Source organism: Schistocerca piceifrons, chromosome 2 (assembly GCF_021461385.2).
Source record: "Schistocerca piceifrons isolate TAMUIC-IGC-003096 chromosome 2, iqSchPice1.1, whole genome shotgun sequence".
Classification (NCBI taxonomy): domain Eukaryota; kingdom Metazoa; phylum Arthropoda; class Insecta; order Orthoptera; family Acrididae; genus Schistocerca; species Schistocerca piceifrons.
The window spans coordinates 359,022,206-359,048,057 of record NC_060139.1 but is presented as its reverse complement, the minus strand read 5'-3'; the positions used below and the strand labels follow the sequence as shown (position 1 = coordinate 359,048,057).

The 25,852-nt window shown below is 39.6% G+C and overlaps 1 protein-coding gene across 3 annotated transcripts in view; it reads right to left on the bottom strand.

Moving 5' to 3' along the window:
* Window positions 1-9,897: 9,897 nt before the first annotated feature.
* The window catches only part of LOC124776382 (actin-related protein 5), a 195,412-nt gene continuing 179,457 nt past the window's right edge, over window positions 9,898-25,852 (bottom strand). For all 3 annotated transcript variants that reach the window (XM_047251348.1, XM_047251350.1, XM_047251349.1), the window contains 2 exons: window positions 13,174-13,521; window positions 9,898-10,246 (listed from right to left, as the gene is read on the bottom strand). In XM_047251348.1, the coding sequence (XP_047107304.1) occupies window positions 9,971-10,246; window positions 13,174-13,521 (624 nt within the window). In that variant the 3' untranslated portion in view covers window positions 9,898-9,970. The remainder of the gene's footprint in view (window positions 10,247-13,173; window positions 13,522-25,852) is intronic.

Sequence of the window (25,852 nt, the reverse complement as noted above, 5' to 3'; positions counted from 1 at the left end):
GGGACACACCTTACAATACCCTGGTCACTCATTAACACTCACTGTTGTGGCCAACATACTGGGTTCTGTTATTTAAGAAATCTTCAAGCCACTCACATATGTGGGAAACTATTCTGTATGCTCATAAACTTGTTAACAGTCTGCTGTAGAGCACATCAAACTTTCCCGAAATCTAGGAATATGGAATCTGCATGTTAATCCTTCATCCACAGTTTGCAGGATATCATGTGAGAAAAAGGCAAGCTGAGTTTCACATGAGTGACACTTTCTAAATCCATACTGATTTGTGGACAAAAGCTCTTCCATCAGAAGGAACTTTATTATATTTGAACTGAGAATGTGTTCAAAAATTTTGCAGCAAACCAATGCTAAGGCTGTTGGACTGTACTTTTGTAGGTCCTTCCTTTTACCCTTCTTGTATACAAGAGTCAACTGTGTTTTTTTATAGTCTAATGGGATTCTGTACTGGGCGAGAAATTTGCAGTAAATGGGAGCTATGTAAGGGACCAATGCAGCAGAGTACTCTCTGTAAAACAAAAGTAAGATTACATCTGGACCTGGCAACTTACTCGTTTTCAACTCCTTCAGCTGTTTCTCTACCCCAGGGACAGCTATTACTATGTCCTCAATACAGGAATCTGCACAACAATTCAACGACACTATGTCTGTACAGTCTTTCTGTGTGAATGACTTCCTAAACGGAGATTTAAAACTTTGATTACCTTTTGCTGTTTTCTACTGCCACCCCAGACTGGTCCATGAGTAACTGGATAGAAACCTTCAATGCGCTTAGCGATTTTATGTAGAACAAGAATTTTCTCGGGTTTTCGACAAGATCTTCTGCTATGATATTACAGTGACAGTAGTTGTATTCTTTGCACACTGATCATTTTACAGATGCCCATTTTTATTCTTCTGTGTATTTCCTTTGCAGTCCATCCAAACACTATCTTTCTCAACAGGTTCTGTGATTGTATTATTAATTCGTATTTTTTCAGTGTGTTGGTCATTCATTATTTTAACCATAATTTTAATTGAGTTTCAAGCCTACTTTAACACCTGCTTTGTTAATTTCTTCCATTCACTGTTGAATTTTATCTGCACTAGAGATAAATAGTACAATGTCATCAGTAAGATCATCATGGAATCACCCTGTATGTATGGCACGTACCTATAGATCACAATACTTATGTTTGAAGCTTTCTGCAAACAAGACCAACAAATTAATATGAGAGTAGGAATTAAAGTAGTGACAGAAGTGTACGTATTACATATAAAAACTACATGGCATTTCTGATGCTTGCCTTCATGACTTACGTCATAATTATGTTTTACCACTGAAACCAATAGAACATAAGTCTAAACAGAAACAGGAACTATTTGGCAAAAGAATAATGCTGTTTACCAGAAATTACCTTTACAATTTACAATGTTTGGAGACCTGTACTGCTCACATTAATCCAGACACCCCAACACCACAACTCTGCCAATTTTGATTATGAGCTGTATCTTTTTCACTATTATGGCACAAGTCATTGCTGTGCTTTTTTACAAAAACTGGTAAGTCACGAACTGACATAGAATTGCGCTGTAAAAGAGCAACACTTCACCAAAAACTACCTTTACTGTTAAAAACTGCGAACCTATATGAACGCCATAATTCTGCAGATATTGACTATCAGCTGTTTCCTCCTAATCTATGAAACATTATACTCAATATAATAGAGGGAAACATTCCACGTGGGAAAAATATATCTAAAAACAAAGATGATGTGACTTACCGAACGAAAGTGCTGGCAGGTCGATAGACACACAAACAAACACAAACATACACACAAAATTCAAGCTTTCGCAACAAACTGTTGCCTCATCAGGAAAGAGGGAAGGAGAGGGAAAGACGAGGAAGTGGGTTTTAAGGGAGAGGGTAAGGAGTCATTCCAATCCCGGGAGCGGAAAGACTTACCTTAGGGGGAAAAAAGGACGGGTATACACTCGCGCGCGCGCGCACACACACACACACACACACACACACACACACACACACACACATATCCACGCACACATATCCATCCACACATATACAGACACAAGCAGACATATTTAAATATGTCTGCTTGTGTGTGTGTGTGTGTGTGTGTGTGTGTGTGTGTGTGTGTGTGTGTACGCGCGCGCGCGCGCGCGCGCGCGCGCGCGCGCGAGAGAGAGAGAGTGTGTATACCCATCCTTTTTTCCCCCTAAGGTAAGTCTTTCCGCTCCCGGGATTGGAATGACTCCTTACCCTCTCCCTTAAAACCCACTTCTTTTCGTATTTCCCTCTCCTTCCCTCTTTCCTTATGAGGCAACAGTTTGTTGCGAAAGCTTGAATTGTGTGTGTATGTTTGTGGTTGTTTGTGTGTCTATCGACCTGCCAGCGCTTTCGTTCGGTAAGTCACATCATCTTTGTTTTTAGAAACATTATACTCACAATGATAAGGCTAAATTTTGTACTGGAATAAGTGCTGACAGCAACAAGTGCTACTGGAGTTCAAAAAGAAAACTTGCAGAAAGGAAATTAAACACAAGCTTGGAATGGTGGTGCTGTAAAGGACACCAAATGAACTTGTACACAAGGTGTAAGCACATTGTTTATTGATACAATGGTGGGACCGTTTATAGAGTGGTGTGATTAGCAACTGGGACAAAAATATTTACAATGTCAGACTTGTCATGCAAAACACTGTAGACTGTCCTCTTCACCTTATTTAAATCTTAATATATTTTATATTTACTATCAAAACAATCAGTTGTTTCCAAAATTATTTCTATTATAGGATTTTCATTTTAGATCCCTCTTTCACCAATCCTTATTTCCTACCAGATCCACCATGAATCCTTCCTCTTCCTGTGTGTCAATACATGATAAACACTTTCACCCCATGTAATATCTGTCCCTTGGTATACCTTGTAAGAAGTACCATAAAAACTGAAATCTCTAGCTGTTATCCATCCTTTCTCAAATATCTTCATCTTTTTGTTGTTTCATCATCTTCTAAGCTGCACCATCCTGGTCTTGCAAAATAATGCAAACAGAGCTTACTTAACTACCTCTACTTCTTTCGCAAAATCCTACCTCTCTGTGACAACTTTCAGAATCTCAACTCTGAGATTTAGATACTTTCAGTTCAACAGCCGGAACAGCTTTTTCAATACTATCTACTGCAACTGGATAGATAAAAAATCTACTCAGCGAGTGGCAGCAGAAGAAGACACATACGAAAGGTATTGCCATTTGAAAGCTTTCGGTGCCAGTCGCTTCTTATGGCAGAAAGGTTGAAAGAGAAGGAAGAGGGGTGAAGAAAAAGGAATGGAGGACTTACCCCTATTCTTTCCCCGTCAGCCCTTCTGCCAGAAAAGGAGTCCCTGGCTCTGAAAGCTTGCAAATTGTAGTACCTTTATATGTGTGTTATGCAGCAGCTTGGTGAGTGGATTTTTTATCTATCCAAATACTTTATATTTTCAAAGACTGATTATTTTCAGTACTGCATAAGGAAATTATATGAGTTACTTTGGTCTTCACCCCACTTGAATCTACCGGTACCCAATAAAAACCTCTAGATCCCCAGATGCTTTGGATTTTTGAATGACCAGCTTTCCTTTATAAATTCATTTCACTGAAAGCATCTCTTCCTTACCTATTCTACTCTGCACAGTCAACAATTAACCATACAAATGGGACCCAAAAGTTTTGATTCAGACTGCTTTCGTTATAATGCATAAATCAGCAATTTGATACTGTTTGGAAAATTAGTAAATTGTAAAGTTCATGAATTAGACAACAACAAAAAACTTCTCACTTTGTCCTCCACAGTTCTAGACTTATTTGGATAGTTTAAGATTCTCATTATGCCACATTTTTTTCTTCCAAGATTAGAATTTTTTTACCCCACCTTAAAAAAAAAGGGTCTTTAGTAATTGACGGAAAGTCGGCGTGTAAAACAGAAGTGATTTCCGATATTCCCCAAGGTAGTATCTTAGGTTGTTTGTATTTGATGTTGTCATTTGTAAATTGCAAAATGATTTACAAAAGATATCTGTATGGTGCGAAAATCTGCAATTGATACTAAATAAAGAAAAGTGTGAGTCATCCACATGATTGCTAAAAGGAATTCATTAAATTTGTTACGTGATAAATCAGTCACGTCTACATGCCGTAAATTCAATTAAATACAAGATATAATGAATACTTACATGAATTGTTGTTCTTGAAATAGTGATGCAAGAGAGACTAGATATAAGTTTACAATTTTACAACTTTATAAGTCAATATGTGTGATCCTTTCACTGATTCAAGGTCAGAAGCTTATACAACTTTCTTGTGACTGGATGTCCTTGATCCGAATAATTTATAAAAGCAGTAGAATGAGTTCAGAGAACCACTTACTGTATTGGGAGATCTTGAATGAAGGGTAAACTTTCAGATTTTAGCATAGCCTGCAAAGTTTGTCCTTCAAAGAACAATACACAAAATACAATACAAATTATCCTAGTGAAGGATCCTGATTAAGCAGAATTTTAATCTGAATACAGAGTATACACAAATGAACAGAAAACACTGTGTGTCCTCTGAGTGGTTCAGGGACGAAGGACAGGGTATTAGGTTCTTAGTTTTCAAGCCACATCAGCTCGAATAATTATATCAAGCTTTCATCATCTTTACCACCATTGTCTTGATAAGACAAAGGAACTGAATGCCAATGGTAGCAAAGAATTCTCCATCTATACAAAAAGCAGCTGATTCCAGAACTTGCTTGTTCAAGATGGCGGTGAGTATAAATGTACATGATGTTACTGCTAAATTAAATTACAGTGATGTAGTTAAAATGATCGCTTGTGTGAAGTGCAAAGATGAACTTAAAATGTATAGTGAATGTATTTCAAGTTTACAATTGGATTAAGAAGAGAAAATGACAGCCTAAAGCATGAAAATATGGAGCTTAGGTGGAAACAAAACATGGGTGTACTGTTGAAAGTTAGCAACTATAAGTCGATGGAATGGAAGACAGTGAACGGCAAATGTAAAGCACACGGTGAAAAAATGTCACCTACAGTGAGTAAACCAAGTTTCGAGTGTGAAAACAATTTTAATATCCTTTATTCCGAAAACTGTAGTCAAGTGACTGGATCGAAATATGAGGTAAATTAGAGTGTGTCTATGGAAAACTTTACAAAAAGTAATCTTCACAGCAAAAAAAGTGAAAACTCTCTCAAAACAGTTACATTTGCCCTACCAGTGCCTCAGCTCTTACCAGAAACCAATAGTGATAAATGTGAAAGTGTGAAATGTGGTGAAAATGAATTTCATAAACTATGCAGTGGAAAAACAAACAAAAAACGGTAAAAAATACAAAAAATACGAAAAAAAGGTACAACATTCTCTTATTAACAGGCAGCCACGGCATAAATTTGGCGAATGTTTTACAGGACAATTACAAAGATATCCAAGCAATAGGAATAGTGAAACCAGGTGTAAGTACAAAATCTGTTATCGATGTCAACCTGCAGGGAAACATGAAAGAAGAGAATGAATATGTAGTGTGTATAGCTGGTGCCAATGACATCGCAAGAAATGAAGAACGAAATTGTCTAGCAAGCCTGGAAAACTTCCTAGAAGCAAATAAATCACGAAACACCATTATTACAACACTGCCTCATAGGTATGATCTCATGTACAATTCGTGTGTAAATAAATTGATTCGAAAAACAAACATTAAAATGAAACAAATGAGTGCTCGTTTTGGCAAATGTAAAATATTAGATATAGGCAAACTGAACAGAAGCCTACATACCAAACATGGTATGCATCTAAACTTTGAAGGCAAAAAAATTGTTGTGTGACAAAATATGGGAAATTATCGAAAAAAAGACAAATTAAACAGAATTCTCAGTCACAAAGTAAACAATGATGTTTTTTTCAGAGGAAAGCATAATAAATTAACCCTTGCATATCAGAATGTCCAGTATGTAACTAATAAAACAGAGCATCTGAGTGTTTACCTAAATGAAACTAAGTCACACCTCTTCCTAGCAAGTGAATTGGGATGCAAGGAAGAGGAAGCACATAGTGACAGACTAAAAAATTACAAATTTATAAACTTGTACTGCATAAAGACACACAAAAGTGGTGGGGTAGGCATTTATAGTAGAAATTATGTAAAATGTGATAAAGTGAAATGGATGTATGATCTGAGTACTGAAATGGTATTTGAGGTTGCAGCAGTAAACCTAAAGTACGGAAACAACAGCCTTATTATAGCAGCACTGTATAGGTCGCCTGGAAGTAACACAGAAGAGTTTCTAAATTGCCTAGAGGACTTGCTGGAGGGGACAGCAGTGTATAAAAACACTTGTTGCTTGTTGGAGACATCAACACAGACTCATTAAATAATAGTGTTAATTATTTGCACTATATGGATGTATTACAGTGTTATAACTTTAAACAAATGAACTCGGAACCCACAACAGTCACTGCAGATACGAAGTCATGTATTGACCATGTTGAAAGTAAAGGTAAACGCCTTATAAAACTACATTTGTGATCACAGAGTCCTTACTATGGAAACTGATGTAGACAACATAGATGTAACAAAGTGATACGGTCATATATAAAAGAAAATTTAATTATTCTAAACTTAAGATGGAACTAGGGAATGAAAAATGGGAACCAGTGTACGATGCAACCAAAGTGAATGAAAAATGGGAATATTTCTATAAGTTATTCAGTAACACTTTAAATGAAACCTGTGCTTCAGTTAAAAAAAGTAAATAAAGCTGTAAACCATAAAGCCGAGAATCTCCCTTCTGAAATTATCGAAAAGGGAGAAAATGAAAGACTGCTGTATAATTTTTAGAGATACTAAACTGCTCAGAAAAACATACAGAGAGTCCTTGACTAACCTAAAAGCACAGAAATATACCTCTGAAATAAGGAACTCTAGCATTATCAGTAAAACTGCCTGGAAAATAATGCATAAAGAAAGTGGGAAACAGAATTCTTGTGAACACAATAACATAACATTAAAAGAAAATGGTGAAGAAATAAATGACCCAAAAGAAGTGTGAGAGAAATTTATACAAAAGTTCAGTAAAGTTGGTACAAATGAAGTTCATGTCAAGCCACAAAATTTTAGTCTTGGAAAATCTAGCCAGTCCTTTTATATCCACAGCATTACTGAGAGGGACATCCTAGCAATCATATCCGCACTTCGACCAAAAATGTCTTGTGGCTGGGATGACACTTCACCTAAACTGCTAAAGGAATGCAGGGATGAATTAGTGAAACCCCTGACTCACTTGATAAATATCTCCCTCAGTAATGGTGTATTCCCTTACCTTTTGAAAATTACTGAAACTATATCAGTGCATAAAAAGGGATTAAAAACTGACACTAAAAACTACAGGCCAATAGCATTAACCTCAGAACTAAGCAAATTGTTAGAGAGAGTAATACTAAATCAAGTTGTATCATATTTCACCAAGCACAATCTGTTAAACAACCTAAAACATGGATTCAGAAAAAGGAGATCTACTACAACAGCAGTAGCACCTTTTATACATGAAATATTAAATAGGCTGGACAAAAGTGACAAGGTAAATAGGCACTTTCCTAGATATGAGTAAAGCCTTTGATACTGTGAATCATACCATTCTTCTGTGTCAGCTGGAAGAGTATGGGTTGAGAAGATTAGCCTTGAAACTACTTACCTCCTATTTGAAAGACAGGAAACTGCTAACTTATAAAAATAATGAGCAGCTCCTAACAACCAAATCAACCTTCAGGACACTTCAATGTGGCATGCCTCAAGGAAGCATACTAGGGCCTTTTCTGTTCCTTGCATATGTAAATAATTTATTTGAACCCCAAAATTGCATGGTTGTAAGCAATGCCAATGACATATCCTTCATCAGCTGTGGCAGTGATATGCAGTCTGCAGCTAACAGTACCGAGATCAGTTCCAATACTCTGTCCACATACCGTACAGCAAACAATCTTCTTGTAAATAAAGACAAAATGGTAATAATGAAGTTCATCCTCACTTATAATGCTGCCATAACTGATACTGTATTTACATCCCCATTGGGTCTTGTATACGCAAATTCTCATAAATTTTTGGACATTGTTGTTGATGAACACTTATCATGGAAAGAACATGTAGATAACATTTGCAAGAAAATCGGTAGAAATTTGTATCTACTGAAATAGGCGTCAGCCTTCTTGGACCATGATACTTTAAGGCAAATATATTTTGGGCTGATTCATCCGCACCTTCAGTATGGTATTGAGATATAGGGTGAGGCATCAGCAGTTCATATAGACAGACTTTTTAGATTACAAAAAAAGGCAGTAAGAATGGTAGCCAATGTAAAGAAGAGAGAGCCTTGTAGAGATATCTTTAGAAAATATAAAATTCTTACGGTTTACTCCATGTATATACTGCAGACAGTCATGTTCGTGAAACAAAATCCTGAATTTAATATGACAAACAGTAATGTAAACAACTATGATACATGGGGAAGGGAAAATTTTCATAGAACTGTGACCAATAAAAAGGCAACGGACCACAGCCCACATAGAATGGGAGCAATTTTCTACAATGCACTACCATGTGAAGTCAAGAAAGCAAATCTAAATATGCTGAAGAGTAGACTGAAGCAATTATTAATAGAGAAGTGTTGTTACTCTATAGAGGACTTTAAGTTGTAGTGCCATCTTGGAAAACAATGTATACAGACAATGTCTCCGATTTATCAGTGGTATGAAAGATTGTAATTACACACTGTATTATGTGTACTGTACTATTATAAATATAAGCTAAATTGTGTTACACTATATAGGAATCGACTTATAGTGCCCTTTTGAAAAATAGTGTGTACAGACATGCGTCTGATCCATATGGTGTTATGAAAGAATGTAAATATTTTATTGTATATATGTAAAGTAAGCTATATTTTCCTGACAATGTCCGAAAACTTTTTGTTATATGGACAGAAAATAAATAAATAAATAAATTGGCAAAAACCACACAAACACAGGAAGGCATTCAAGAAGCACACACAAGATCCTGCCCATCTTGCGACTACATGATAACAAGGAGTTCAAATGGCTGCCTCCAGTGTCGAAATTACAATTCCTGCAACAACATCATTTAACTGTTGATGCTTCTTGTTGTTTTGTGTGCAAAACTCACCTTCTGCCCTATTGAGTGTGAACTACTGGTCCCTGCTGAAATTACTGCATAGCACTTTAATCTCTGTTACCTCTGTTATATTTGAGTCCCTCTGATTTGCTGGATGGGTTAAAATAATTGTCTTTTCAAATTGTATTCTGTACTCATTCTTTGCTCAATGTCAACTTCTCAAGCTAACTTTGTTTTTAAATGGTGTATGTAGTCAACCCTGTACTGAAAGTCAATGATAACGGTTTATCCTATGTAAATATTGTCATACTTGTTCGACAGTTATAAAAGGTGGGAATGGCAGTGGCAAAGGTGATATCAGTTCCTCATGTTCCATAACATTACACAGCAGTCTGGTTCAGCTGTGTGTTTCTCTCTCTCTCTCTCTCTCTCTCTCTCTCTCTCTCTCTCTCTCTCTCCCCACCCTTCCTCTGCCCCCTCCACTTTCTCTTAGTGAGCCAAACAACACCTGACTCAATACAATGAGTTCTCGTGGCCTCACAATGAAAGCTTCCTGCTTTTCCTTCTTTCACATAAATATTAAACCAAACTCACAAATTCTTAAATATGCTGATTTCTGGAAGAAATCAATAAAACATAGTTTCATACGGACCTGAAGAGGGTCACACATTCAAATTGCAACATATCAGTCTGTGAGACATATACAATCAAAGTAAACAGTACATAAAATATAGCATTTAATGTTTGAGAATGCCAAGTAACAAAAACTGCTTTATAAAAGTGCAATGCAATAGCACTTATACATCTCTACACTGACTGCTGTCTCCATCCACCTCATCAACCGCTGTTACTGACGAAGATTCACCAGCAGAAACTGCTGTTGGTGAAGGAAAGAATGGATTTGAAGCAGCATGTTCACGTAAGAATTCACCACCTCGTTCTTCATAATCCTGACGTGTTACAAGAGCTTCTTTAAGTAGCTCAGAAGCCGCAAAATCTCTCGCACCATACCATGGATCCAAGGCGGGGTCCACTGCCACACGTACATTGACCACAGACTTAAATGGGCTAACCTACAAAAAACCAGACAGTTGTCATGTTACTTGCTTTACTGATTTTGAACTAATGTTATAACACATATCTTCCATTACAAGCAACCGCAAACACAGCTACAAAGAACACCAAACATGGTAAGAGATGGTTATCATGGGTAAGATAAAATTTAAAGGGATTCATTATTTAGTACTTAGGGAAAACAGAATACAAAGGACTGCACAGAACATGAGGGGAATTCCTATAAATGTTCATGAATTAGGGATACGTCTTGACTCAGATATGGTGTGCTTCCTGAAACTTTGGCATTAAAGTTAACAGAAAGCACGTTTTTTCTCTGAAACTGTGCATGTTACATTATCTACTTTGCATGTAGTTTTTGAGTACAAAAGGGGGTGGCAATTAATGAAACACATGGCACTTCTCTTAGAATGATTAGTGTTTCATAATACTGTAATGAGCAGGAATATTTGAGTGATTTGTAATATTAAAATTTAGTTAAAAAAATGCATACATAGCATTCCGCGGCCGCATTCAGCAGCTTTCTAAGAAAATCTTATATTGAGCAAATTTCTAATTTTATGGAAAATATTAGTATATTCATATTTAGAGATTTCAATGAAGTTGGCAAACTGTGAAGAAAAATGAAGAGAAACAACATATTTTCTCATTCAAGTAAATTCACACCGTGCATTTCATAGGAAGAATACAGGGAAGACACAGTACACTGATATATAATATGGCTATGCTTAGATGCTGAAGAAGGTAGTAACTGGTTGAGTCACAGGTTAGGAGATTGCTTGCAAAATAACTCTTATCACTCTGCAGCAGACACACCTCTTAAGAAGATGATTCTCTTTTTTATTCCAATTCCAAAACTGTTTCTTATATTTTCATTCTCACTTTAGCAAAAATTACTTTTATTTGGAAATAATATTCACTTGGTATTAATTTTTTTTAAGTTGTTATATCAATTAATACTTGAGCACAAACTGAAACTGTAACAGTCTACAGCTATCTTCTTGCTTGGTATTTACATGATTGACTAATAATCATCAAAGGGTAATAGCTATCTGCATAATCTATTTTAAGAATGGAGGTTTATTTGTAGGATCATTATTACCTGTCATACTACTATAAGTGCTTTGGCATGTTCTAAATGCAATTAGATAATGAGGCACTTCTTTCTTTCCTTTTAAATCCATGGTGTCGTCCTCCCCCCCCCCCCCCCCCCCCCTGCCTCCCACACTTGTAGACTTATCTCTACAGACAACTCAATATAAGCTTTGCATCAGAGTGCACAGCTAGATTCTGAAAACTTGCAACAGAAAGAAGATTACATCTATATTAGTTTTGTGCTAAAGCTTTTGACTGTGTGTATTATAGTTCATCTTCATAAATTTCATCAAATAGAACCCATTTTGGCACCCAGCAAACATTTACCAAGCCCCTCTATCTACTCAAGCAGCAGGCTATCACAATATGCTCTCTAAGTTCTATTAATGAGAAAACGAGATGCATCTGCCATTCTCTGTACTGAGAATCAACCAATCAATTTCTTTGTGCCACAACAGCTGTGGAACTAATGCAGTTTGATAAAAACACCAATGCCTCACATGAGTTGAAGAGGTTGCAGAAAAAAGTGATTCTTCTTACCATGAAAATCAGTTACTCCTAAGAGCTAAGAATTTTTAATACAAACTATCAAAAGAGTTGCTCATTTTTCGTAGGATGTCACAATAGTGGTCAAGCAAGCCATGTTTAGCACAGTATTATAGTTTGTATTTTCACACAATGTTTGGTCACTATTATCGGCAGTACATTGCAGTAGCATTACATAGTTTAGCTTAAAAAGCAATGTTTCCTCTTAATCATGATTCCATAGAGCGTGTCATGTCTGCACTTAAGAAACTTCCCACAGGATGACACTGTTTGGACCTGGAATTATGGTGATCACTGCATTCAGAGCATGCATTTGCTACATAAGCCACTGACATAATTGAACTTTGGGTTCTAAATCTTCCAATTCCACACTGCACACATATATAACAGGGATGTAATTGCTGCTTTAGCAGTATTCTCTGCACTGTAATCTTCAAAGTGTAGATTTCATAGGAAAATTGTAGCTGCTTATTGATAACTCTTCTCTCACATGAACCAAAACTATCTCCTCAAATTCTACTGTGCAAACAATGCTTTGATAATAACTTTGACTACATCTCCATGGTTTCTGTGAAAGTTTCTGGTAAGTTTGTTTCTATGGTGGAAAATTTCAGTTACGACGACACCTGTTGCAGAACCTTTATCTGCACAGCTTCACAGGCACTTCATCTTGCTGCATCATACATTAATGCACATTTGCAATTTCCAGTAATGGGTTATATAGGAGGTAACTGTCTGTTATGAAACATTAGCAACTTACAAACATGTGTCACACTCCCATTACTCATACAAGTCTTCATTCCCTCTGAAATATTAATTTCTGACTATTGATTCCTTCTCTCCCATGTAAGAAACAAACCAGAAGACTACAATCACTAATTTAACAGAAAATTTATTAACTGTCATGATAACAATTCAACTTTTTGGTGGTACTATCAAAAATTGTATAGTGATCTTGACAGTAATAAAAACCCTGTATAGAACTTTGCCCTCATGCACAATCTTTGCACTTGTATAGAGAATCATACATCTGCAAAGTGACTATTAGCCTATCATTAATGTGGCACAATTACCGTCTAAAATAATTTTGAAGAGAACTCAAAAATTTGTGAACATGCTTTTCATTCAAATTTTGCTGAACATCTATGACATGTGAAATAAATAAAAATGTGAAATAATGACAATAATAATGCTGCAGCAATAAGCACCAACTTAAAAATAAATGAAATTACGTTACCCCAACATTTATTAGATAAGTAAGTCATGAAAAGTATTTATGACGTACTTCCACAAGTTCTCTATGGAAACGTTGTGCAAGTCCAGGGAGTTGGGCACATCCTCCAACCAGCAGGACATTACGGATGAGAGAGGAGCGTATTTCAGGAGAGTAGGTACGTAAAGCATACTCCGTCATTTCTGCCAGACCCGCTTCCACAGAGCCCAGCATTGAAGGCTGGAAAAGCAACTCGGGGGCTCGTTGCAGCTCTACACCAAGATGGAGTTGATGAGTTTCAGCTGCATCATCACTTCCTCCACTGCCAGTCCCTCCATCAAAATCGGGATCATGTTGCCGAAGTAATTCTTCAACCTCCATCAGTTTCTGTTCCTCATCACTGTCTGAGTCACCCCCTTCCTTTAGACAAAATTAAACAATATTTCTCATTCTTTACCCACATTAACACAGTTAATGATAACAACAACATAGAAAGGTTTTATTTTCTTTTGACAGTTATCATTTTCGCAACTATATGAATAACTTTAAAGTGAAACTACATGTACCAGATGAATTACTCATGTACAGCACAATCCAATACTTCATAGTTATCACATAATCACAGGTACTCTATTCCCACACTATGCTGCTTAATCAAATTCATTATTAAAATAATTCCCTAATAAGAGCCAAAATGAGAGACTAGTACATTTATTTTGGAGGAGAAATTCCAGTACTGCTAACAGACATATACAAAAATGAAAATACAAAACCTAGCTTTTGGAAGTATTAGTTCTTACTTAGGGAAGAAAGAGGGATTGGTTGTGAAAGGGTAGAAATTAATGAGATTTATTCATCTGATTTAGTTCACATTGTTTGTTGTACATGGGGTAGTCACAGTTTATACAATCATCACCTCAAAAAAACAAAGTTACATAATTAATTTTTTGTCTGTTTTCATGGACACGTCTGCAGTCCTGGTGCACATTGAAATCCTCATGCCACAGTGCTGTAGCATGGCACTAGAGAAGTCAAAACAATATACTGCAGTTGTGTCTTGCCAATCCAGATGGCTACCAAAGGCATCTGGCTTGAGTCGACACAGCTACAACATTTCTCCACCCCCCCCCCCCCCCCCCCCTACGAAAAACAAATTAACACACTTTTAAATGGGCTGTCCTATTTTGTTTTAGCTGCTCTAACAGTATCCTACTGTAGTGTATGGACTTAAATCTGCATCAGGAATGCAGATATGCACTTGCAAACAAAACAAATTAATTACAAAACTATCTTTCGAGGTGGTAATAATAAGGGGCGTTCAAAAAGAAATGAGCCAGTGGCATAATTACAGAAACCAGTACCTGTATGTTAGAAGCAATGACCCTGGCTGTTGAGACACTTGTCCCATTGAGACACAAGGCAGTGAAAGGTTGTCTCATAAAATTCCTGCAGCTGTGATGTTAACCAGTTCCGCATGTACATTTGGACATCGTCATCCAAGGTGAATCGTTTGCCCCTCAGAGCCTTTTTAAGGGGACCAAAAATGGCGTAATCGCAGGGAGAGAAGTCCAGACTGTTTGGAGGGTGGATGAGAACCTCCCATTTGAATTTCTGCAGGAGTGCCGCAACTGTGTTGGCCATATGAGGCTTTCCATTGTCGTGGAGCAGAATGGTCCCATGGGTGAGATTGCCTGGTCATTTTGATTTGATCGCTTGGCGAAGGGTGGTCAAGGTTTGCGAGTAATGCTGGGCATTCGTGTTGTCCCAGGCTGTAGGAAGTGAATTGGAAGGGGGCCATCTTGGTCAAAGAAGAACATCAGCATAACCTTTTCTGCACTCGTGTGGATGACTACGTCCAGCTGCACATGCAGAACTGATTCACATTGAAGCCCCAGGAATTTTATGAAAGAGCCATTCACCATATTGTGTCACAGTGGGACAAGTGTCTTAACAGCCAGGATCAACACTTCTAGCATACAGGTACTGATTTATGTAATTATGCCTCCAGGTTGTTTCTTTGTGAACACCCCTTATATAAGTACATAACAGTCCCTCATAGATGGAAAATCAGCAGAAAATTGTATCTATATAAGTTCAACACTTGATTCAAGGATTGGCAGCTGACACACAACAAGAACAAAATGTAATGAATTATGCATAAAGAGGCAGAAACCCTCACTACTGCTTGATTACACAAACAGCCATAACTGTTAAATATCTAACAGTATACATTTGGAGCAAATTTAAAGGGGAACAACTTTGTAAAAACAGTTGTTTAACAGACACATTTCCTATTCATTAGAAGAAGCAAAAGGAAATTTAATCTATCCACAAAGGAAGCAGCTTACAACGCTTTCATAGTCTGAAACCCTTATGAGGAGATGATCAGGAGAAGAGCGGCATGTTTCATCAATGGTTCATTTACTAAGTCCAGGATCACTCTGGAGACAGTTAACCAACTATCGTGTCATACACAAGAGACGTGGTTTGTGCCAGTGAGAGATTTACTATTAAAATTCTCAGAGGAGTCAAACAACTGCCACACAATACAAGGTTGCCTACAGGGTGTTTTTGGATGTATATATTTATGTACCATTTTCTTAGTTTCTCTATCCTACAACCAAATTCCTGCCCAGGTAATCAAGCCCACTGCTGATGTCTCCCAGCCACTAACTGAAGAACATTTTAATCTGAATCTACAAGGGGCAGTTGAACAATCAAATCTCTTGTGGTGTAACATGTTGATTCTGCAGAATGACACATTCCACTTCTAATCACTAGGATCGACGAAAGATGCTCGTGGAAACCAGAAATGTTGTTTAGGCAGTTCTTAAGTGTAGAACATCCTATTGTGCGCGCTCTGGTTTTCGATATGTACAAACGGACATAAAAGACAGAACATCGACAATGTGTGACAGCAAGTGAACATCTCCACCTGCTGGGAATGGCCGCTTTATGCTTTGCCATCGTGACTTGGCAGTGCCTTGGAAATCACAGAGCCAAGGGCATGAGTGATAATGTAAACACCAGAACAATTTAAGATTATACATGAGCACTGTCAGTCTGAAATGTCATATCAGTAAATTTATACATGTTGTGCTCTAATGTCAGTTACAAGTTATGAGAGATCTCTTTCACCCACAACTGTAAATTAAGTTGTAGAGTGGAAGCATTTCACTTACGACACAGAAGAGTTATCATAAAAGTGACTACACCATTTTAGTAGCTTGAATAGAATGGAGCTCTCAGCTACCATCCATGTGGAAGGTGAAGGAGTCCCTTGTCAAGAAAACATGTGATGGTCTAGTGGCACTGCACAGCAGGTCAACTGAAGTGAATTACATCAGGAACAGTGACCACCAGATATCTGTAATGTGAAAGTTGGTATATGTATCAGCCGGTTGACAGATCGTGTATGTAGTGGAACTCGTCATACAAAAACACAACTACATTAGTCCATTTGGTACCCTAGTACACTGGGAGGGGTGAAGAAAAGATGTTTGTTGACCACTGCAATGAGGTCAACAGTTAAACATATTCACATGCTTAAGTAATCTTGGCCACATGAGTAAAGGAGAATTTCATTGAAGACACAACAACAGCACAGCCCACTTTGCACTACAGTGGCTGGTCAGCTGGCTACACAACTATGCAGCAGCTCATCATTACATCACTTAAACCATGTATTATGCATCTACAGCACAGTGCAGCTAGTTGTATGCTTGATAAGGTGAGCAGTAAACAGCACTGACCTGAGATCCTTTTTTAAGAGTAATCTGTAAAGAGTTGCAAAAACACATTTCACTGGCTTTGTGCACTGCTGCACATGTAGGATGCGCGTCCGATGGCCTATGCGCTGACTGTAGCTGATAGCAAAGGGTCAGTTGAAGTAATGCAGTGAGTGGTGACGGCTCTGTATGAGTCAGATGCAGTGTGTACTGTCTGAAAGTAAGGGAAGCCAGTTCAAGCACTCCAATGTTATGTTTAGAAACACAAACAACACACACAGCGGTAAACACAATAATTATTTTCAGCGGCTGCATGAGGCATCTGGTGACGCAGCATTGCCATATCCTACAGTGGTGAGATAGGTGAAAGTGTTTCATAAGAGCAGGTATGTCATTCAGTATCGGCAACATTTGGAATGACCTCCATGGACAACATGACACCTGAGCTCCTTGCCTCCTTGTTGCACATGGATCACCAATGGTTTGCATCCATCATCCTTCATGACAATGCACGATGTCACATGGCAAACCCCATGCCATACGACACACAAGGTGTACAACTTTGCTTCCGCCTTTTGGCGATAGATGGCGACAATGGTAAGTACCGGTCGAAAGAAACAGATCGCAGGCGTCAGGCAGTTAGCTCGGACCTCAGTCACCATAACCTCATTCAAACATTAGTCAATTTGTGTCTGCATCATAAAGCTGTTCTTGATTTGAAAATGTCAGTTTACAAGCCTAATTCTCGTAATTTGCGGGAGGTGTTACTGGTTTGTTTCAATATGAAGAAAACAGTGGCTGAATCTATTTCATTGCTCTCAAGTATGTATATTAAAGACGCTATTAGTGAAAAAATGTGTCATGAGGGGTTTCAACGCTTCAAGAATGGTGGTTTTAACGTCGTAGATGGGCATAGTGATGGAAGAGAGAATGTTTTCGAAGATGCAGGATGGAGACATTGCTGAGTGAACACTCGCGTCAGACTCAAGAAGAATTGGCACGATTAGTGGGAGTGACACAGCAAGCCATTTCAAAACATCTCAAAGCTATGGGCATGATTCATAAAGAAGGAACTTGGGTCTCGTGTGAGCTGAAACCAAGAGACATCAAACAGCGTTTTTGAACAGTTGCTTCAGAGGAAAAAACGGAAGGGATTTCTGCATTGCATTGTGACCGGAAATGAAAAATTGGTTCCTTACGATAATCTTAAATGCAAAAAATCATGGGGATATCTCAGCCATGCTTCCACGTTGACGGCCAAACTGAATATTCACGGCTCCAAGATGCTCTGCATTTGGTGGGACCAGCTCAGCGTCATGTACTATGAGGCTCGTTATCGAATGCAATTAATGCGTTTGAGCAGAACATTAAAAGACAAACGGCCACAATACAGCGAGAGGCACGATAAAGTGATTTTGCAGCACGACAACGCTCGACCCCACGTTGCAAAAGAGGTCAAAATGTACTTGGAAACATTAAAATGGGAAGTCCTACCCCACCCACCATATTCTCCAGACATTGCTCCCTCTTACTATCACCTGTTTATATCAATGGTACATGGCCTGGCTGACCAATACTTCCGATCTCATGAAGAAGTCACAAATTGGATCAATTCATCGATCACTGCAAAAGATGAACAATTTTGCAGGATTCGTACACTGCCAGAAAGATGTGAGAAAGTAGTGGGCAGCGATGAAAAATACTTTGAATGATACATGTGTAACCAAAGTGTTTCATTAAAGCCTTAAATGTTGGGGAAACAACGGCGTAAGCAAAGTTGTACACCTTAAATATATTTTTGTCTTTACTGTATGCCAGTTACTACCCACAGCACTGGAGGCAGTTTACTAGAAATATTATGAAAATTGGAAAAGTTATCCAATAGTGTTAAAGTCACCACAAAAGAGCTAGACAACTCTTTTGTGGTGACTTTAAAACTAAACAATAACAAACCAAGGGGATGAATTAAAGGACTTAAATACAACTTTCTCAAATTCAAAAAGATAAGGGCAGAAGACAGCTACAAAAGTAGGTAAAATTTTAATATAGAAGCAACCTTATTACAGTTACATAAGGAGTTAAAATGGGGATAATTAAGCAATGTGACTTAGCCAAGAATGAAGTTTAAAAACAGTTGAAAAGAGGTAAACGTTAATATGCAAACAATGCAAAGGAACTGTCAACCCACGAATTCAAAATTATTTTTGATAACAGATACTCTTAATTGCCACTTACATTGCATTTTCAAGTGAGATACTCCACGCTAAAGTGTAGCTGAGTGAATGATTACATCAGACTGATATACTTTCATTAATCTGTACTATCATTTATTGTAATGAATAGATAAAAGCAACCTACCTCCTTCATTGCCTGTTTTGTAGCCTGGATTTTCCAGTGTTCATAGTACAATGTAGGAGACAAGCTTGCCCGTAAACTGCATGCAAACTCACCATGTTATCAATGAAGTAGTGACTTTCCATCTCATGAAATGATTTAATTAATTGCAACATAATATATCAATCGGAATTTGAAGAAAATGAAATATAAAATATTTAAAAAAGCCAGACACTATTAGAAGTAATGACCTAGTAGCTAGTATTTTGATCCCTGTTTTTGCCATACCTCACTCAAATTCTCACCATTGTTATGCTGTGAAACGTTTGACCAAAAACGGAATTGTGTGAAGTGTTACAAGGATTGTTTGCAGCTGTTCAGGAAGAATCTGCAGGACTTTAAGTGTCGTTTCGTCACTTTGGATGAAACATGGATACATTACTATACTCCTGAGACCAAACAACAATCTAAACAATGGGTTACCAAGGGAGTATTTGCACCAAAAATGGCAAAGACCATTCCTTCGGCCGGAAAAGTTATGGGAACTGTCTTGTGGGATTTGCAAGGGATAATCCTCATTGACTCTGCGGAAAATAGTAAAATTATTCCAGGTGAATATTATTCATCATTATTGGACCATTTGAAAACTGGGCTGCAAGAAAAACACCGGCGATTGGATCGCAAAAACATCCTTTTCCATCACGACAATGCACCAGCAAACACCTCAACAGTTGTGGTCACAAAATTAATGGAAATAGGATTCCAACTCGTTTCACATCCCCCCTATTCTCCAGACTTGGCTCCCTCGGACTACTATTTGTTACCCAATTTGAAGAAATGGCTGGCGGCACAAAGATTTTGTTCAAATAGCTATTTTGCAGACTGGGACAATTCCTATTATTCGGATGGGATCAATCAATTAGAGCAGCATTGGACTAAGTGCATAAGCCTAAAAGGAGACTATGTCGGAAAAAAAAAAAAAAAAAAAAAAAGATTTACCCCAAACACGTAAGTGGTTTTTATTTTTTGTACAAACTTTTCAAACGCCCCTCGTATAATCTATCTGAAACCTTCCAGTGTCTCTAGGCCTCTTCCGTGTATACAGCCTTCCTTCCTGATTCTTAAACCAAGTTTTAGCTATGATTAAGTTATGCTCTGTGCAAAATTCTACCAGGCGGCTTCCCCTTTCATTCATTACCCCCAGTCCATATTCACCTACTACTTTTCCTTCTCTTCCTTTCCCTACTATCGAATTCCAGTCCCCCATGACCATAAAATTTTCATCTCCCTTAACTATCTGAATAATTTCTTTTATCGCATCATACCTGCCTTCAATCTCTTCATCACCTGCAGAGCTAGTTGGCATACAAACTTGTACTACTGTGGTACACACAGGCTTCATGTCTATCTTGGCTACAATAATGTGTTCACTATGGTGTTCGTAGTAGCTTATCCTCGTTCCTATTTTTTAAATTCATTATTAAACCTACTCCTGCATTACCCCTATTTGATTTTGTATTTATAACCCTGTATTCACCTGACCAGAAGTCTTGTTCCTCCTGCCACCGAATTTCACTAATTCCCACTACATCTAACTTCAACCTAACCATTTGCCTTTTTAAATTTTCTAAACTACCTGCCCGCTTAAGGGATCTGACATTCCACACTCCAATCCATAGAACGCCAGTTTTCTTTCTCCTGTTAATGAGGAGTATAAAAGATAATCAACTAAAAAAATGATAGAAAGAAATTCATAAAAATTACACCACTACCGTACACTGGCCAACTGCAACTGGTCAGTAATTACAAAAACTGGCAACATTTCAGATAAATTTGAAAAGTAAAGACAAACTGCAACTCTTGGTACAGAATGGTGTGTATAAAATCACATGCAAGCAGTATGGAAAAATATATGTTGCACAGTAGAGGAGAGCTTTGGCAATTAGATTACCAGAACAATGAAAGAAGCTGGAGCGTAAGGAAGAAAGATTCAACCTCTGCCAATCATAATATAAAAAGTGAAGTTTTAAACTCTGTTAAGAAAAGCAGAAAGATGATCCTACTGCAAATACTGGATATCAGCAAACATGTGACACACAATGTCAGCCCAGAACAACAATAATATTATGAAAAGGATAGATTGCTACTCACCACACAGAGGAGATGTTGAGTCACAAACATTCACAACAAAAAGACTGCGAAACATTTAAGCTTTCAGCCAAAAGGCCTCCTCCTAAACTAGAAAACACACACACATTTACAAAAGCACAACTCACACTCATGAACACAGTCTCTGGCCACTGATGCAGTATTGCACACAGTAACTTCACCTCATGGGAGAAGCCATCTGTGTGTGGTGGAGGAGGAGGAGGAGGAGGAGGAAGCTATGACAGGGAGTGGGAAGAGTAACATGGTAGGGATGGGAGAAGCAGTAGTGCTGCTTTCAGAAGCCTGCAGGTAAATGGTGGGGACAGGGTAGGAATGCTAGTAGTAGTCAGGAGGTTTGGAGGGGCGGGAGGGGGGCGGACGGGGGGGGGGGGGGGGGATGATGAGTGGCGAAGGAGAGTAGCTGAGGAGGGGAAAGAGACTAGCGGGTGCACTGGTGGAACAAAAGGCTGTGTAGTGCTGGAGTGGGGGCTGGGAATGTGACAGGTGGTTGACGGACAGGGACTAGTGAAGGTTCAGGCCAAGTGAGTTTCAGGAACATAGGCTATACTGCAGGAGATTTCTCACCAGTGCAATTCAGAAAAGTAGTAGTTGGTGGGAAGGATCAACATGGTGCAGGTTGTCAAGCAGTCATCCAAGTGAAGCAGCGTTGAGTTACACAGCATGTTCAGCAACTGGGAGAGATACCTGTCTATTGGCTGCAGTTTGTTGGTGGCCATTCATGTAGACAGACAGCTTATTGACTGTTATGCCCAAGTAAAAGGCAGCACAGTGGTTGCTGCTTAACTTGTACATCACATGACAGATTCATGGGCAGTCCTGCCATTGATGGGATAGGTAATGCCAGTAACTGGACTGGAGTAAGATGGTGGTGTGAGGATGTATGGTACAAGTGTTGAAGCTTGGTGTACTACAGGGATATGAGCCACGAGGCAAGGGGCTGGGAGCAGTGGTAGAGTAGGGATGGACAAGGGTATTGCTTTGGTTTAGTGGGCAGTGGAATCCTACTGTAGGAGTGGTGGGAAGGATGGTGAGTAGGATATTCCTTATTGAAGGGCATGATGAGAGATAGTTCACACCCTGGTGGATAATGTGTTTCAGTCCTTCCAGTCCTGAGTGGTAATGAGTCATGAAGAAAATTCTCCTTTCTTTGTGGCCAGACAGTACGAATTTGGGAGGTGGTAGGGGACTGGAGAGACAAAGCACAAGAGATCTGTTTCTATACAAGGTTTGGAGGGTAATTTCAGTCTGTGAAGTTCTTGGTGAGACCATTGGTACATTTGGAGAGGGACTGCTGGTCGGTACAGATGCAATGGCCACAGATGGCTAGGCTATATGGAAGGGACTTCTTGGTATAGAATGGGTGACAGCTGTTGAAGTGTAGGTATTGCTGCTGATTGGGAGGTTCTATGTTGGTAGAGGTACTAATGCAACCATCTTTGAGGTGGAGGTCAACATCGAGGAAGGTGACATGTTGGGTTGAGGAGGACAAGGTGGAATGAATGGGAAAGAAGAAGAAGAAGAAGAAGAAGATGATCCAGAGGAATATGGACAATTTGTCCTAACCCTCAGTGCAGATCACAAGATGTCATTGATGAACCTAAACTAGGTATGGAGTTTGTGATTCTATATGGTTAAGAAGGAATCCTCTACACAGCTCATGAACAGGTTGACATAGGACAATGCCATGTGAGTGCCCATTGCTGTACCATGGATTTGTTTGTAGATGTTGTCTACAAAGGTGAAGCAGAATGAACTTTTCACTCTCCAGTGAAGAGTCCCAGTAGATTAAATTTTGGTGGCAGACTGAGACACAAATTTGGACCTTCCTTTCGTGGGGAAGTGCTGTCTCGACTGAGTTATCCAAGCACAACTCACAAACTGTCTTCACAACTACCAAAGAAGTTGCCCACAAAAGGCAAAGGCCCCATTTCTGAATCTCAGTTCACCACACAGTTTTAATCTACCAGGAAGTTTCATATCAGTGCACTCTCCAATGCAGAGTGAAAATTTCATTCTGAAGACATTCTCCAGGCTGAGGCTACGCCAAATCTCCGCAATATCCTTTCTTGCAGGAGTATTACTCTTCCAAGTTTCATAGGAGAGCTTCTGTGTAGCTTGGAAGGTAGGCGCCAAGGTACTGGCAGAGGTAAAGTTGTGAGGACAGGTTGTTATTCGTGCTCATGTAGCTCAGTCAATGGAGAACTTCCCCACAAAAGGCACAGGTCCCGAGATCGAGTCTCAGTCTGGCACACAGTTTTAACCTGGCAGGAAGTTTCAACGGTGAAGTAATTTGTGTGAGGATACAGTTTGTCATGGCAGTCAGGAATGAGTTTGCAGGTTTGGAATCAGTAGGGCATTGGGGAAGGTAGTGTTCAATAGCAGCAAGGCTGTGGGTATCAGGGATGTTAGTGTGTAGGGAGTTGGCATCAATAGTAATGAGCAGGGCACCATGTGGTAAAGAAACAGAAACTGTGGGGACTCGGTGGAGGAAATCTTTTATAGAGGGTAGGTTGTGGGTAATTGGCTGAAGGTGTTGGTCAATGAGAGGAGCGATTCTGTCAGTGAGGTCACAGTAACTGGACACAATAGGACATCCTGGATGGTTGGGTTTATGTATTTCAGGAAGCATGCAGAAGGTGTGCCCGGGGGTGGGGGTGGGGGTGGGGGTGTGTGGCGGTGGAGGGGGGGGTTATGGTGTGGAAAGAGAGAGGCTCAGGGTGGAGGTTCTGGGATGGGCCTAAGATTTGAGGGGAGACTGTAATGGATTTCTGGAATGGATTAGGGCCATCCCAGAACCTTTTCTCTCTCTCTCTCTCTCTCTCTCTCTCTCTCTCTCCCCCCGCCCCCTTGCCCCTACCACACCCTACACTCTTACAGTCTACATGCTTCCTAAAATCCATAAACCAAACCACCTAGGACACCCCACTGTGGATAGTTACTGTGAGCCCACTGCTCTCATGTACCAACACCTTCAGCCGATTACCCACAAGCTACTACGCTATATAAAAGACACCAACCATTTCCTCCACTGCCTCTCCACAGTTCCTGTTCCTTTACAACATGGCACCCCGTCCATCACTATTGGTGCCCCCTCACCTGGATCAGATTCACTGGTGACATCTTCATTACCAGGACTGAGGTTGAGAACACCATATCCACACTACGCCAGAACCTCAACACCTTCTCCCCCATTCACTTCACCTGGTATTCCTCAATGCAACAAGCCATCTTCCTCGATGTTGAACTCAACTTCAAGGTGGCCACATCTGTACCTCTGCCTATATCAAATCTAACAGTCAGCAGCAACACCTCCGCTTTAACAGCTACCATTCATTCGATACCAGGAAGACCCTTCCATATAGCCTAGCCATCTTTGGTCACTGCATCTGTAATGACCATCAGTCCCTCTTCAAATACACCAATGCTCTCACTGAGGACTTCACAGACCATGATTATCATCTCAACCTTTTATAAAAACAGATCTCCTGTGATTTGTCTCACCAGTCCCCCACCACCTCCCAAATTCCCACTGTCCGGCCACAAAGAAAGGAGCATTCCCTTCATGACTCAGTACCATCCAAGAGTGGACAAACTGAATCACATTCTCTGCCATGGTTTGGACCACCTCTCACCATGCCCTTAAATGAGGAATATCCTACCCACTATCATTCCTACAGTGGTATTCCACCACACACCAAACAGACATAGTAACCTTATTCATCCGTACTTCACTCTGCCCCCAAACCCTTGACTCGCGGCTCTCATCCCTGCAGTAGATCTTGATGCAAGACGTGTTCCACACATTCTGCAACCACCACCTACTCCATTCTGGTTATAGGCATTCCCTGTCCGATCAAAAGCATGGCTATCCATGCAGGCACTCAGGTGATCTACGAACTAAGCTTCAATCACTGTGATGCTCTCTACATGGGCATTACAAGCTGTCTGTCGGCATGAATGGCCACTTAGAAACTGTGTCCAAGAGACAGTTGGACCACCCAGTTGCTGAACATGCTGCAAAACACAGGCTTCTTGTCAATGACTCCTCCTCCGCCGGCACCATGTGAATCCTTCCCGTCAACACCAGATTTTCTGAAATGCATGGGTGAAAACTCACCCTGCAATATATCCTATGTTCCACACACACTTCTGGCCTGTCTTCGCTAGTACCTGTCCTTCACCAACACATCCCCTTCCCTGCCACCATTCCAGTACTACGCAGCCTTCTATTCCACCATTGCACGCAGTAGCCTTTTTCCCTCCTCTACTTCTCTCCTTTCCCACGCACCTTCCCCCCCCCCCCCCCTCTTGTTTCCCTCACACCTTCCAATGCACCTAGCATTCCCACCCTGTCCCCACCACATCCATGTGTGCTCCAACAAGCACCACTACAGATTCCCCTATCCCTACTATGCTATGCCTCCCCTTCCCACCCCCAGTCGCCTCCTCACCCACACCCACCCACCCACCATTTTCTTCTCCCACAAAGCACAGTTGCCATGCGCAGTCTGGCCTCAGCA